The sequence below is a fragment of the Helianthus annuus genome, chromosome 15 (assembly GCF_002127325.2).
Source record: "Helianthus annuus cultivar XRQ/B chromosome 15, HanXRQr2.0-SUNRISE, whole genome shotgun sequence".
In the NCBI taxonomy this organism is placed as follows: Eukaryota; Viridiplantae; Streptophyta; class Magnoliopsida; order Asterales; family Asteraceae; genus Helianthus; species Helianthus annuus.
The window spans coordinates 54,561,074-54,577,982 of record NC_035447.2 but is presented as its reverse complement, the minus strand read 5'-3'; the positions used below and the strand labels follow the sequence as shown (position 1 = coordinate 54,577,982).

Below are 16,909 nucleotides of genomic sequence, written 5' to 3'. Positions count from 1 at the left end.
AACGTTTTGGGCATGGCTTTAGTCTCACAAAAACAGACCAACGTGCTGAAAAAATTGTTTATGTTCTTAAGAAAAACTTTGATGATTTAACACTAAATTTTTTAGTTTTGATTCATCTTAGGTTTATGGTTACACCCTCAACATGTTAGTGAATCATAAATCTAAGCTAGTTATGCTTGAACTGTAGTAAAACAAAAATAGAAAAGTACGAACACATGAATAACTACAACTTACTTGCAACAACGAACTTAGATGATTTTAGAGAGACAATATTATTTTCAACCTATAGAGGTCTTGAAGTGTAGATTTTAGATGTGAAAAACAATGAAATCAGGACCCCTATTTTCAGTTAAGAATTGAGGTTAAAACAACTTGAAAAATAGGTTAAAGATTGAGATTTATAGAAAACAATTTTATTATTCTTATTCTTTAAAAGTTCTGTAAAGAAAAATGCATAAAAATCTCCGCCAACATTTAAATTGTAAGATATTATTATTATTATTATTATTACTATTATTATTATTATTATTATTTTACATATATAATTAATTCAGTTGCTAACTCGTTTTTCTCGTATAACTTCGAAAAATATAACGTTTTATAAAAATACGAACATATCGTTGGGACGGGCTTATTTTCCTCTATCATATGACCTAAGTTTCATAAAATATGGAGTATGGTCAAATATAATATATTTTATTTATAACAATTCGAACCGATCTACAAATGATTCGGATCCGATTTTCAAAACGGGTCGGATTTTTCTAGTACCTATTTTTTACGGATGTTACAATTTTAATGTGGGAGTTGATCCCGTAAACAACCTAGAGGTTAGTGGATATACATTTTTTCATGAAGAGTGCCTTGGAGAGGACGTTCTTTATATCAAGATACATGACCATATTAAGGACATCACAAGTGGTTGCATGTTTGACAATCGATCAAAAAGTCTCATCACAATCAATATTATGTCACCGAGTTTTTCAATTAGCTACCAACAAGCTTTATAACAAGCAAAAAATCCATCTACATGAGGCTTATGTTTAAATAAATAAATAAATACGTCGGATGACATTCACCAAGGTAGTCTAGACTCTAAAGACCATGATTAGAGTCTCGTTTTTAGTATAAGAACTAGGGATGAGCTCGGTACTGGTATAAAAAATGTTCAATACGGTACCAATACAAGTATTTGTATTTAAAATTCGTAATATACCAATACCGTATCAAACCAAAAATACCGGTAACGAAAACACCAAAATGTGGGTACCGAATCGATACTGAAAATTTCAGTATGAGAAATTCGATACCAAATACTAAATGCTCATCCCTAGTAAGAACATTGTACTCTTCTGTTACATCCATGCGAGGATCTTGTATGTTTTAGATGAGGAGTACGTAGTGAAGGGCATGATATTATTATGAAGTGGCAATAATTAAGGATGATGTAGCTGAGGGTGTGATAATGGGATGGGTTGACAAAGGTGCCCGACTATAGGCATGTTTGGATGAACTTTTCCATTTCTTCTTATTGACTTTTTAACCTTCTTATCTCCTTTTTGGAAAATTCACAACAAAGTGACTTTTTCATTTCTCCTTTTCAATGCCTAAAACACTCCTTTTCACCTTATTATCCAAACACCATTTCACACAAACTGCTTTTTCAAAAAGTCAATGAGTCATAAGAAAGTAAAATAAGCTCATCCGAACATGGCCTTTGTAGAGATGATGGTGCAATGATTGTAGCTTATATTTTTAAGTTTTGGTCATACCTAAATAACTTTTGTCTTTTATTTTGTTTGTATTATCATTCAAGAAGACGTGCACACATATTAATAAATAACTTATGTTTCTTATTCAAACTTTCTCTCTACTTATAGTTTTTCATCTTCAACGGTACTTTTACTTTGTCCGAATAAATTATATGTCTTATTAAAACTCTCTCTATTTATAGTTTTTCATCTTCAACTAATACATTTACTTTGTCCGTTTTGTCTCGATGTGTTGCCCATCTAGAAAGTCATTGATATGTTTTTATACGCTCTGGTGGAGACTTCCCAGGAGGTCATCCACCCTGGTACTATCCTCATCCAATCACACTTGTAAAGTTTTCATTTGCTCCATAGCCATTTTCCTCATAACGCGTTGATGATTTAAGATGCTGAGGATTCCTTATGAACCAAAAATTTCTCTTGGCCACGACCGATGTTGGATTTTCCTAGGGTGTTAGGGTAGGCCATATTAATCTTCTAGGTGTCCTTACAATCACCCCCTAGGACTCATCGTCCTCGCGATGAGGTTTTCCCTATCATCCCGAACAACACATGAGTGACTCTGATACGATTTGTAACATTTGGACTCTCACACCACAAATATTGTCTGCCCCGCCCCTTATGTTACCATCCGGGAACTCAAATATTTGTTTTTGGTTTCCCCGTAGAGATCTTCTTGGAGGTCACCCATCCTGATACTAGTTCCACCTGAGTATGCTTAACTGTGGAGTTTTCATGTGGTCTACAACCAATGCGTCCAAACGCATTGATGATTTAAGAGATATGGAATTTTTTTTATGAACCAAGAGTGTTACAATGGGCCATGCTAATCTTCTCTATATTTTGATTGATTTCTTGAACGAGCAACTCATTTGGAGGGGGGGGGGGGAGGAGAGCGGGCAATATTGGTGTTACCGGTGGCCGAATGTTACAACACCAATGAGGATTATCTTAGTGGCAATACTGTAAGGACCTGCAAAAATGTCCCAAAACAACCCGTAAGTGAAAACCCGGACTCCTGAAATCCTAATGTTCGTAAAAAATCAAGAAAATTGAATTTTTGGTTTTCACGTGGGTCGCGTAAGACATAAGGGTAGTCTACGCGGGCCGCGACAGATTGAAATTCACCGGATAAGCGTTCCAGGCCACGTGTCAACCATGTGGCGGACCTACCGATGACACGCTAGCCCTACACGTAGACTAGGGGGCCCTCACAGGCCGCGTAAGCTCTTGTTAAGGTTTACGCGGGCCGCGTAAAACCTAAAATGTTGCTATAAATTGCCTGTGCATGGGACTTGCTTCTGTGTTCGAAATTTTAGTTTCAAACATCCAAATTCTGCTAAAAACGAGTTTTAAAGTGTCAAGGTGCTGCCGCGGATACAGGGTATTAACTCGATCACTGCTATGATACAATGTCCGATCGATTGAAACCGATCGATGGATGTTTAAGTGCTGCCATTACTTGGGCTATACTTTGTCATTCGTCATGAGGGTTTTGATTTCGTGAGCTTATCGTAAATGTTGTATTAAGTTACTTACCTAGTTTCATGTGCATTGTTATTTAAACTAGGTTACACGGCTAAATCAGTAGGCAAGGTTCTGTCCGGTTAAACTTGCAATGTGAGTCGTTCTCTTTTTATCAACAATGTTTTACAATACTCAAATTATTTTCAAAAGTTATAATTACATGGATTAAGTCTTGGTTATCTTGAATCACTGGCAAGTGGGGTATTGTGCACATTACTAATCTCTCACGGTTAGGTTCACCAACCTAACATTGATAATCATCACTACTTGGGTGAAAGGACCCAATTGTGGTATGACCATCGTCATCAGGGTGTGACACCGCGCCAGATAAAAATAAGATAGAAGCCACTGTAATCGCTCTTATGCTGTAATATGTAACTAAGGTGTCGTTTTATGTAACCTGAGTGACTCGCCAGTATTTCCCCGCTGATAAAATCTTTTTAAACATGTTTCAGGTGACTTACTGTGAATTCAAGGAAAAGTGCCACGGAGCACTAACAAGCTTGAACTAGTGGCTCAGTAAAATAAATAAGCATGTTTTGTAAAATAAGGGATTTCCTCGTGAAATTCCCTTTACTGTAAATTACGGGGATATGTCCCAAATTGTGGAATAAAATAAATAAAGCATTTTCAAGTTTTAAAGATCCTGTTAAACTTCCGTTGTCAAATCAAATAATAAATACCACGGGTTTCTGTCCCGCGGCTCCGGAACCGGGTTAAACCAGGACGGGGGCCGTGATAGAAAAAGGTGGTGTCAGAGCCACTGATTTAAGTCAATTTTGTATTTAGAAATACTTAATTTTCTGATTGCCATTCTGTGATTTTGTGGAAACTTAATTTATAATAAACAAAATTTTAACTTAAAATTGTGCGTGTCTTCATGTGTGGTAACAACATGAACGAACTATCAGAGGTACTCTGAAATTTCACTGTCCATACCACCGATATAGATATCACAGGAAACCCATCTGGCTACCAGGCTGATACAGAAGAGCCAATGGTGTTCCAGGCCCAACCACAGGAGAAACCAAAGGCGAAAAAGAGAAGAAGAATTGTAGGCTGGAGGCTTATGCGTAGGAAGAAACTAGCAGTACAGAAAGTTATAAAGACTGAGGATCTGAAGGATAAGGGGAAAGGAAAAGAGATTGGGGAAAGTTCCAGGCAAGCCCAGCAAATGCCATCATGGGAGGAACTGGATCGTAAACTGGCACTTAGCGACCTAATCGGACCTGCCGATGAAAACCTCTTCAATTACCCAGTTGAATCACAACTTCCAGTTAATCTAGAGCCTGCTATCCCAGATCCCATTGTCAACCCTGACCTCTACAAGGAGAGCTGGAAGAATGGTGGACCACTGACTGGCAATTTCAGAACCTCTTGAATAACTCTAACACCTATTTCCCCCAGTTTGATCCCGAGCCTGCACCAAACCCACCTATGAGCACTAAGAACTTGGCTGAACTCCGCCATTATGGCGAGGAACTGGTCGACGCAGGAAATCGAATCCGGGAAGTGGGAGAATAGATTTCATGGAAATACGACGAGAGGGAGCGTCATTTCTGAATTGCCGGTCAACTGTGGTTGTGTGGGGTGTGGTTATGTGTTTAATAATAATAAATAATAAAAATATAATCATGTGAAATAACTTAAAATAAAACCTTTGTAAGATAACTAGTGTGTACGGATGCATACTAAAATATATAAAATATAAAAGTTGCAAAGTCGACAATTTTGGCTATACGTTTTGGCATGATTTTGTGCGATTATTTTGTTGCGTTTGGTTGTATTTATTTGTGCCACTAACTTACATATATTGTTAATTATCAGATGGAATACGCTGTTAATGAACCAGTTAATGAAGTTAATCAATCGGAACACAATAATGAGGATCACTTTCTAAATCGGCAGGATATAGAAAATATAGTTGCTCAGGGAATAGCCAATGCTATCCCGGCAATCGTCGCTGCTGTTAAAAGTCCGGTCGAGCCTTCACAAGCTCACCCCAGTAAACGCAGGCGCGACGATAATTTCAATAATAGTGTTAACGGAGGCGGCAATAACGACAACTTAATTCAGGCCCCAATACTCAAGAGAATGAAAGCTGCAACACCTGGTTGCACTTATAAGGAACTTCTTGCCTGTAAACCAGTCGAATTTGCAGGCAATGAAGGGGCGACTGCTGCACTACGTTGGTTAGAGAAAACTGAAGCAATAACTAAAATAAGTAAATGCGCCGAGGAAGACAAAGTTATGTATGCTTCTCACCTTTTCAAGGAAGAGGCATTAGAATGGTGGAATACGGTATTACAAGCCAAGGGAAGTGACATGGCTTATGCCATGAGTTGGGAAGAATTTAGACAATTGGAGGAAAGAAAATTCTGTCCCGAATATGAGAAGGAACAAATGGCAAACAAGTTCCTGAGCCACCGAATGGTGGATGTTGACTGTCGAGGGTATACTTCAAAATTCTTCGAGTATGCCAGAATTGTGCCAACTCTGGCTTTGCCAGAACTAGTACTTATTTCTCGCTACATTAGGGGTTTGATTAGCAAGATCCGTGATATCGTCAAAGCTGCAAGACCTCGCTCGATTGACGATGCGGTGGAGTTAGCCAACACCTTGACCGACGGACTGGTACGCACGCGAGAAGAAAATAGAAAGAAGGAATTGGCTCAGAAGATTACCCAAGGATTCCGAGGGGGTAGTGCTAGTAACAACTTCAAGAAAAGAGGAATTGGGCAATCCTCCACTGTTCCATTTTGCAGCACATATAAAAGGAAGCACTTTGGAAAATGTAAGGGGTACTGTAACTTCTGCAAAATCCCAGGGCACCAAGAAGAAGATTGCAGAAGAAAGAAATCAACAATTTGTTTCAATTGTGGAGAAGCTGGACATTTTAGACCAGACTGCCCTAAACTGGCCAAACCAGCTGACAACAAGGCTAAACCTGCAGAAGGAACTACTAAGAAGAATGCAAGAGCCTTCAGTTGACTACACAGGAAGCAGATCTGATTCCGGATGTGATAGCGGGTACGTTCCTAGGTCACAACATTTATGCAAAAGTATTATTTGACTCTGGTGCAAACCAAAGTTTTATAAATAATTCGTTCTGCCAAGCTCTTAAGCTACCTTTAACCAAACTTAGGCAGATTTATATAGTAGAAACAACAGACGGTAACTCTGTTAGCATAGATCAAGTTTTGCAGGAAGGTAAGATAGAACTTTCAGGTCATAAATTTTCTGCAAACCTGTTACCTATGAAGTTAGCTGGATTCGATATTGTGTTAGGAATGGATTGGTTAGTAGCCAACCATGCTTGAATCCTCTGTGATAAGAATTCCATAGAAATTCATACACCCACAGGAGGAATAATTACGGTTACAGGAGATAAGCCACGAAAGCCAATGAAATTCATTTTAGTAATGAAAGTGGCCAGTTATTCAAGAAAACAAGGAATAGCATATATGGTTTCGGTAGTTATCAATACCAAAAACTAAAGAACTTAAGGACATTCCAGTAGTATAAGAATATCCGGATATATTCCCAGAAGAACTACCTGGATTACCACCTGATAGGGAAGTAGAATTTAGGATTCATCTAATTCCTGGAACTACACCGATAGCCAAGGCACCTTATCGGTTAGCACCCACCGAAATGTTAGAATTGAAAAAGCAGTTAGATGAATTATTAAGCAAAGGATTTATACAACCTAGTTCATCCCCTTGGGGATCACCAGTGTTGTTTGTAAAGAAGAAAGATGGTTCAATGCGAATGTTTGTTGATTACAGGGAATTGAATAAAGTTACAATTAAGAATCGATACCCATTACCTAGGATTGATGATCTTTTTTATCAACTTCAGGGAGCTAGATACTTTTCTAAGATAGATTTGCGCTCCGGTTACCATCAGTTGAAGGTACAAGAGGAAGAATACCTAAAACTGCTTTCAGAACTAGGTATGGTCATTACGAGTTTACAGTCATGCCATTTGGATTAACAAATGCTCCTGCAGCTTTTATGGACATGATGAACAGAATCTGTAAACCGTACTTGGATAAATTTGTAATTGTCTTCATCGACGACATACTTATTTATTCCAAAAGCCATGACGAGCATTGTGAACATTTACATGCACTCTTAACTTTGTTAAGAAAAGAGAAGTTTTACGCCAAATTCTCAAAGTGTGAATTTTGGCTACAGGAAGTGCAATTTTTAGGGCACACGGTGAATCACGAAAGTATTCACGTAGACCCCTCCAAAATAGAAGCAATCACTAAATGGAAGGTCCTGCAATAAGCTATGGAAGTTAGAAGTTTTCTAGGATTAGCTGGATACTATAGGCGATTCATTAAGGATTTTTCTAAGATAGCTGTGCCATTGACTAAGCTAACCTGTAAAGCAGTGAAGTTTGAGTGGGGACCTAGGCAATAAGAGGCTTTTAAGGTTTTAAGGAAAAAGTTAACAAATGCCCCAATTCTTGCCTTACCAGAAGGGACAAAAGATTTTGAAGTTTACTATGATGCTTCTAAGCTAGGATTAGGATGTGTGCTAATGCAACGCAAGAAGGTAATTGCGTATGCCTCAAGGCAATTGAAGAAGCACGAGGAAAACTATACGACACATGACTTAGAATTAGGATCGATAATTTTTGCCCTTAAGATTTGGAGGTACTATTTGTCTGGAAGTAAGTTTACCGTTTATACAGACCATAAAAGCTTAAAGTACATATTTGGGCAAAAAGAATTAAACATGAGGCAAAGGAGATGGATGGAAATTCTAAGTGATTACGACTGTGATATTCAATATCATGAAGGAAAAGCAAACGTAGTTGCTGATGCTCTAAGTCGTAAGTATCATGAAAAGCAAAAGCGAGTTCGTGCTCTTAGGTTAAATCTACAATTAGATTTAATGGAACAACTGAAAAACATTCAGGAAACAGCAATCAAGGATGATGCTGAAGGAATTAAAGGAAGGATAAAGGAATTAGAACAGGGAACAGATGGAATTTGGAGATTCCACAAGAAAATGATTTGGGTACCTAAGCAAGGAAATTTAAGGAATAAAATTTTAGAAGAAGCCCATAAATCTAGGTATACCATGCATCCTGGAAATAATAAGATGTACCAAGATTTAAGAAATAATTTCTGGTGGATAGGAATGAAAAAGGATATAGCTAGATATGTGTCTAAATGTCTAACTTGTTTGCAAGTAAAGGCAGAACACCAGAAACCTTCAGGATTACTCCAACAGTTAGAAATGCCTGTTTGGAAATGAGAAATAATAACCATGGATTTCGTGGCTAAGTTGCCCAAAACCAGAAGAGGTAACGACGCGATTTGGGTAATTGTGGATCGATTAACCAAATCCGCTCATTTCTTACCCATGAAGGAAACCTTTAGCATGGAAAGATTAGCCAAGTTATATGTAGACGAAGTAGTATCCTTACATGGAGTCCCACTCTCCATTGTATCAGATAGGGATAGTCGCTTCACATCACATTTTTGGACAAGTTTCCAAGAAGCAATGGGGACCCGACTCAATTTAAGTACTGCATACCATCCCCAAACGGACGGACAGACAGAGTGAAAGGACGATCAAAACCCTAGAAGACATGCTCAGAGCATGTGTAATAGATTTTGGTGGAAACTGGGATGACCACCTACCCTTAATTGAATTCTCCTATAGCAATAGTTATCATGCAAGCATTGAAGCTGCCCCGTTCGAAGCACTGTATGGACGAAAGTGTAGAACTCCAGTTTGCTGGGCAGAAATAGGAGAAAGCCAATTATCAGGTCCTGAATCGTACAAGAAACCACTGGCAAGATAACTCAAATCAAGGAAAGACTAAAGACGACTCGAGATCGTCAGAAGAGTTATGCAGACAATCGACGTAAGCCATTAGAATTTCAAGTTGGAGACAAGGTACTCTTAAAAGTTTCTCCTTGGAAAGGGGTAGTCCGCTTTGGTAAGAAAGGAAAGCTAAGTCCAAGATACGTAGGACCATTCCCAGTAATTCAGCGCATAGGACCAGTTGCCTATCGCCTACAACTACCGGAAGAGCTAGCTGGAGTACATGACGTGTTTCATGTATCCAACCTCAAGAAATGTTTATCTGACGAATCCCTGGTAGTACCTCTTCAAGACATAAAGGTAAATGAAAAGCTAAAATTTGTTGAGAAACCACTTCAAATAGAAGACAGGAAGGTCAAGTTTCTCAAGCACAAAAGACTAGTACTGGTCAAGGTCAAGTGGGATTCAAAAAGAGGACCTGAATACACCTGGGAGCTGGAATCGGAAATGAAGCAAAAGTATCCTCACTTGTTCCAATAAATCTCGAGGACGAGATTTTAAATAAGGTGGGGAGGATGTAAGGACCTGCAAAAATGTCCCAAAACAACCCGTTAGTGAAAACCCGAACTCCTGAAACCCTAATGTTCATGAAAAATCAAGAAAATTGAATTTTTGGTTTTTACGCGGTCCGCGTAAGACATAAGGGTAGTCTACGCGGGCCGCGACAGATTGAAATTCACCGGATAAGCGTTCCAGGCCACGTGTCAACCATGTGGCGGACCTACCGATGACACGCTAGCCCTACACGTAGACTAGGTGGCCCTCGCGGGCCGCGTAAGCTCTTGTTAAGGTTTACGCGGGCCGCGTAAAACCTAAAATGTTGCTATAAATTGCATGTGCATGGGACTTGCTTCTGTGTTCGAAATTTTAGTTTCAAACGTCCAAATTCTGCTAAAAACGAGTTTTAAAGTGTCAAGGTGCTGCCGCGGATACAGGGTATTAACTCGATCACTGCTATGATACAATGTCCGATCGATTGAAACCGATCCGATGGATGTTTAAGTGTTGCCCGTACTTGGGCTATACTTTGTCATTCGTCGTGAGGGTTTTGATTTCGTGAGCTTATCGTAAATGTTGTATTAAGTTACTTACCTAGTTTCGTGTGCATTGTTATTTAAACTAGGTTACAAGGCTAAATCAGTAGGCAAGGTTCTGTCCGGTTAAACTTGCAATGTGAGTCATTCTCTTTTTATCAACAATGTTTTACAATACTCAAATTATTTTCAAAAGTTATAATTACATGGATTAAGTCTTGGTTATCTTGAATCACTGGCAAGTGGGGTATTGTGCACATTACTAATCTCTCACGGTTAGGTTCACCAACCTAGCAGTGATAATTATCACTACTTGGGTGAAAGGACCCAATAGTGGTATGACCATCGTCACCAGGGTGTGACACCGCGCCAGATAAAAATAAGATAGAAGCCACTGTAATCGTTCTTATGCTATAATTTATAACTAAGGTGTCGTTTTATGTAACCTGAGTGACTCGCCAGTATTTCCCCGCTGATAAAATCTTTTTAAACATGTTTCAGGTGACTTACTGTGAATTCAAGGAAAAGTGCTACAGAGCACTAACAAGCTTGAAGTAGTGGCTCAGTAAAATAAATAAACATGTTTTGTAAAATAAGGGATTTCCTCGTGAAATTCCCTTTACTGTAAATTATGGGGATATGTCCCAAATTGTGAAATAAAATAAATGAAGCATTTACAAGTTTTAAAGATCCGGTTAAACTTCCGCTGTCAAAACAAATAATAAATACCACGGGTTTCTGTCCCGCGGCTCCGGAACCGGGTTAAACCGGGACGGGGGCCGTGACAAATACTAATAAAAAATCACCCATGAATAGATTGCCCGAAACTCAACCTTAATACCTTTTCAAATATCACCTTTCCAAATTTAGCAAATCATAATGTTCTTAAACAAAATAACAAAAGTGCAATCATTTTTAGTCTAAATGAACATAACTCACAACTTCTTAATTGAATCATTTCAAGCAAATTATTTGGGATATTATTTCTCTAATGACTTTAAAATTACCCTTGCTTAACAGCCGTCATATGCAAAAATCACATGTAAGCAGTGCTATGAAACCTTTTGACAGTCCATAGATTTAAGATCTTTAATGAAACCGGATTAGTTATGCATCTCGGAGTCTTGAACTGGCTCATTGTTGCACCATTGCCGATAAAATGTTCCATGATCTTCTTGAAGGTGCCCGGTTCCACAATACAAAGTTCCAAAGGTCCAATTGAGTTGTTTTTCCTTGAGACAACATAACCATGATCTGCAAATGCTGCATCTATTTCCTTGCAACACAAAGCTAAAATGTGTTCATTGACTTCACCCTTGATCTCCCAATACACTACATAGTGACCGGGTTGATTTTCGGTTTTGGCATGGCTTGTGAAATCTACTAGCTCGGCTCGAGACTTGATAAGTGGTTGTGAACCCTTCTGGACCGCGAGTTGAAGGTCCTTTTCTGTGTTCTTATCAATATTTATTGTTAGGATTAGTTTTCTCCTGCATATAAAGTTGAGTTTTGGGGTTCCTTTGTAAAAACCAGCCACTTCCACTACATCTCCTAGTCTATATCTGTAAAGACCTGAAATTAGATCGAAGAGTGATCATTTAATATAAAAAATACATTTTAATAAACCCTAATTTAATACAATAGTTTTGTGATATAAAAAAATGATTCTTTCTGTTAAAAAAATACATTTTAATATAAAAAAAACCTATTATTATTATTAGTAAGAAAACCCTTTTATGGCTTTCTATACCATAAATGGCATTAATATCAAAGTTGCCCAGCTGGATCAGTACAACAGCTGTAGTACGTGTATCCAAACTCAAAAGAAATTAAAAAAAAAAAAAAAAGAAAGACATTTGACTTGTTTAGTTTTGTAAGGGTACATGGATGGGTCGAGTTTTAAAACTGCATTCAACTCATTTTCTGTGGTTGTTAAAAGACAAAGAGTTTTACTTCTAAAAAAAGATAATTTTATATGAAAACTAATAATATATTATGCTAGATATTCATGATAGCTTAATTAACCTTTTTTTTATGATTACTTGAAAATTAGTTGTATCTTCTCAGTAGCAATTAGCATTTGCTAGCGAAGCGTGGATCCCAAAGTAACGTACTTGAGGATCTGAGTGGCAATCTCATTATCATTCATACTTCTTGTAAAAGAATGAAAACATCAAAACAATAAATACATCCAATTTCATAGGGCTTCAAAAATATCTTGTTCTCCTATTTGAAGAAATTAAGTTTTGGTATTACTATCTTCCGTAAAAAAAAACCCTTAATATTTTTTTTTCTAGCTTTGTTATTGCATGAACACGCGATCTTTGTTTTATTCCCAGGTGTCTTAGAAAAGTTGTAAATGTTTTTCAGAAGGTTTTTAAACTTGTTTGGGTTTATAGGGAGTCTGTTAGTCAAAGGAGCAAACTTATTTTATTGGTTTTGTTATGTCAATGTATTCGAAAAGTTCGCTTGCCATATGAATATCTTATATCAGATTATTTAAAGTTTGTTACCCAAGGTAGTGAATTACCTCCTATAAACACTTACGGAGTATTATTTTACTAAAAACGTAGAAATCAAAATAATTAATGAACATGTGCTGTGACATTTTGATCGGTAGCGTGATAATGGATTAGCTAGGCCAGGTTTATTGTAATTATTTTTATCATAATTACAAGATATGATCATTTGATTAGATTTTTTTTTTTGTTTCACATCTCCTAGAGGTTGTCTCTAATAGTGACACCAGATATTTTAAATTGATGGAGTACATTGTTCAACAATTTACCTGTGAAAGTCGTAAGGACAATCTCGTATTGTTGACCAATCTTCACCTTCGATAACGGCACTGGATCTGCTTCTAGATAGTCATCACCACCACTAGTACTTCCAACACAAGCTTTGTGATACCGCAGGTGCAATGGTATGAACTCGAAGTAAGAAAATGTTGGAACCACCGTGAACCTTACATTCTCTGGTGGGGAACAAGGGTCCATGTTCACTCCGATCCAACTCTCCGTGGCTCCGTACTCCGCACTCACCAACGGTAAGCGGTCTCCAGCGTAATGCTTTAGTTTCTCCAAGTAGGGTTGCATTGAACCTGTCATTATCGAGTACACATATTTCGCATTTGGCCACAACTTTGGGATCAAACCGTACCAATCCGACTCCTTCAATTCCTCGCATTGCGAGCTTACCCACGTTGCTAGACATTTGTCGGGTTTGATCACGTCCAGAACCGATCTCCTAATACCTGCAGTGGTGGACCCAGAAATGTTTTTCACTGGGATTGGTTTTTTCAATACTTGATTATATGTTATTTTGACGTGGCTTGTCATTGCAAGCGATAGAACTAAGAGCTACAATAAGGTTTTTGAGATAATCATGATCACGACAAGGTGAAGTATTACTTAGTTTCCATTTAGAATAAAAAAAGGTGAGGTACTTAATTGAATTTATTCTATTTTTTTTTTTTTAAAAGGTGAGGTAATCATGATCATGAAAAGGCGAAGTATTATTTAGTTTTCATTATAGATTGATCATTTCTGAAATTAAAAACTTGAGTTCAATGTTCAAAAGTCTTGGGGTCGGTAAAAATCCACAATACAAAACTGCGAGGTTGGTTGACCCCGCACCCTATATACACACACTAGGTTCATTCATGGATACCTGGGAGTGTGATTTTAGGACTCAAAGTTCCGTTAAAAAGATCATCGCATAGGTCTCGCCAATAATCTTCAAACAAGCGAAGTGCTTGAACGATGCAATAGGCAAAAGTGGAGGTGATGAATTCAACTTGTGGCGAGTGAAAGAGACCGAGGAGGAAGTGACAATAGGTTGATTGTTTGTAGTCTCCACTGAAGATGACTTCCTGTGGGCTACAAGTGAATGACTTGGTTTGTTGTTGCTTGAGTTTGAACTCTTGGCTTGCAAAGTAATGTGTTGTGGCTGTTCCTGCTAATAGCCCACCTTTTGTTTTGAAATGTTTGCTGCCATAGATAAACTCAAGAATCTTGCCTTCTTCCCTTGTTGGATAAACCCTTCACATAAGTCATGAACTTTATTAGGAAAAAATAGATATAGATGGGCATACCGGGGCATGAGGCTCCCGCATGCGCGAGGTCCAGGTGGTGACGGATCATCTTGGGCCTAATGTACGAATCTTTACCCTGCATTTCTACAATCTTTGTTTCTATTGCTCGCACCACCCGTTGCTCTAAGGTTCGCCCCAAAAAAGAATAATTTTATTAATCTTAACGGATGAAAGAGATGAGAGTGAGAGAAAGACCTCGATCTATAAGCTGCAGCCAGCTTAAAGATTTGTAGAGTGGTCTTGGAGCTATGGGAAGTGAAAGGAATATACTTTTGTCTTCCTTCAGTTGTTCCAGAACTATGCAACCAACCCCAAAATTAAAATAGTCTTTATGTTAGCATTCTAAAAGAAAAGTCGTTTCTAATGAATAACAAGTTTTAGCTTTTATACATATGTGTATGTATGTATATACCTATCTAAATCACAAGAGAATATATGTTAAAATGATAGCTTGTTTAGGAATTAACGAGTGTGAGTGTGGTACTTCTAGGTGTTTACTGTAACTTCTTGTACTTCTATATAGTTTGTTGTGTGGCAACCGAACTCTATAAACACAACAACAACAACCTTACCTCTATCCTAAGGGATAGAAAGGCTGCTTCCAGCAAAACCCCCGGCTCTAAACACAAATCAAGGTGTAAGCATCATAACAGTATACATGTGCACGCATATACGTATAAAAAGCAAAAAAACTTAGAATCACACCAAAAAAAAAATATCCACTAATAAAATCTAAAGCTCCTAAATCAAGAAAGCCCCCTACAAATCTTTAACTTTAATCCTAACTCTCCACAAACTTCTATCCTCAACCATGTCCTCAGAGAGGTGTAAATCTAATAAATCATTTCTAACTCGCTCTTCCCAAATTAGTTTCGGCCAGCCTCTACTCTCCTCCTCCCCTTCACGGTGAGAGTTTCTACTGATCTAACAGTAGCTGTCATTTGTCTCCTCCTTACATGCCCAAACTATCTCAATCTCCCCTCCCTTATCTTATATGAAATACTAGTCACTCCCAATCTTTCCCTAAAAACCTCATTTCTTATCATATCCAACCTAGTGTGCCCACACATCCACCTTGGCATCTTAATCTTTGCTACCTACACATAGCAGGTGTAATTGTAACCCTATAAAATTTCCCCTTTAATTTTGTGGCAAGTGAACTCAACAACTTTGCGCTTGTGTCTTCTTTATGGCCTAACAATTTGTACCGTATAACATAGCAGGTCTAACTGCAACCCTATAAAATTTCCCCTCATTTCTGCTACCTCCAGCTTATGCGCTTGTGTCTTCTTTATGGCCTAACAATCTGTACCGTATAACATAGCAGGTCTAACTGCAACCCTATAAAATTTCCCCTTTAATTTAGTTGGGAATCTCTTGTCACACAATACTCCAGAAACTGCTCTCCACCTGCTATGGTGTAACTGTAACCCTATAAAATTTCCTATTTAATTTTGTGGCAAGTGAACTCAACAACTTTGCATAGTTTCGTTTATCCTAATCGTAGACCGCTTGACACACCAGCAAACTCCATGGAGTTCGCTTGTCACACAAAGAAACTTATATTGTGTTCACTTGCCACACCAAGAAACTTATAATTGAGTTTGCTTGCCACAAGTTCGAAACAAGAAGTTTCAAAAAACACTTAGAAGTATCAGTCTTGTTTCTAAACAACCTACTTTCACACACACACAAATAATAATAACAATAAACTGAGATATGTGTTAGGTGCAGGGGCGGATTTAGCATGGTATGGGTTCCCAGGAACCCATTCAATTTGAAGAAAATGGAAAAAATTAGTGTAAACCTTGTATGATTTGGTAAAAAATAATGAAAATCAGTGAAAAACTACCAAAATGAACCCAGTGGAATCCGACCCTGGATCCGCCACTGGTTAGGTGTTATGCATATACCTTAACGAGAGAGTAGTGATGGGTTGTTTGGTAAGTAAAGAAGTTTCTCCTTCAGCAATCCTCTGAATATAAGGCTCTAAATCTGCATGGGAAACAAGTGGAACTCTTGATACATAAAGAGACTGCAATGCTTCTGCATCCATGTTATGAACATCAACATCTTTCAACCATTTCTCCATATACTCAACCCCATGATTCACTTCAAGAATCATCTTCAGTGTTTCCATCTGCACTTTCCCAGCATTCTTAGCCACTTCTTCGAACCAACTTATCACGTCATCACCTGAACTTGTATCCATTAATGCCTGGGAATCTTTCTCTCTGATCTCTCCCTATCCAGAAAGACAATGAGAGATAGATGACTGAACCACAGAATGGGTTGGGCTGAGGGATGATGATGTGCCATTTAAAGAAAATATATCTGAGGTGGGGCCTGCCCTCATACACATCGATTAAATTTTATACCATATAATTACCAGACAGATACAACTCTATGTTTCCACTCTTCTGATTTGAGCTGCAACGGGACCTTGTACGAACTTGTGTAACTTGTCTCTATGACCTCGAAAGTTAATCTTGACTAAGTCTACGTTTACTTGTATTAATAACGCAATGATTTAGTGATTATAAAGGAACGTACATGGACGGGTCTATTTCATCTAAGTGGAGGGTTTTAATGAAAATAATTTCTTTGTAAAAAGATAAAAAAAAGGAAATTTCA

At 38.0% G+C, this 16,909-nt stretch overlaps 1 protein-coding gene across 2 annotated transcripts; it reads right to left on the bottom strand.

Moving 5' to 3' along the window:
• Positions 1–11,013: 11,013 nt before the first annotated feature.
• LOC110911693 (indole-3-acetic acid-amido synthetase GH3.10) lies at positions 11,014–16,679 on the bottom strand. 2 transcript variants are annotated; one of them, XM_022156323.2, is made up of 5 exons: positions 16,189–16,674; positions 14,471–14,572; positions 13,852–14,222; positions 12,971–13,435; positions 11,014–11,754 (listed from the first exon to the last, which is right to left on the bottom strand). In XM_022156323.2, the coding sequence occupies exons 1-5, from the start codon at positions 16,485–16,487 to the stop codon at positions 11,219–11,221; spliced, it is 1,773 nt and encodes a 590-aa protein (XP_022012015.1). In that variant the 5' UTR covers positions 16,488–16,674; the 3' UTR covers positions 11,014–11,218. The 2 variants fall into 2 exon arrangements, with proteins under 2 accessions (XP_022012015.1, XP_035840479.1); XM_035984586.1 differs by lacking the exon at positions 14,471–14,572 and having other exon boundaries at positions 16,189–16,679.
• Between the last annotated feature and the right edge of the window lie 230 nt (positions 16,680–16,909).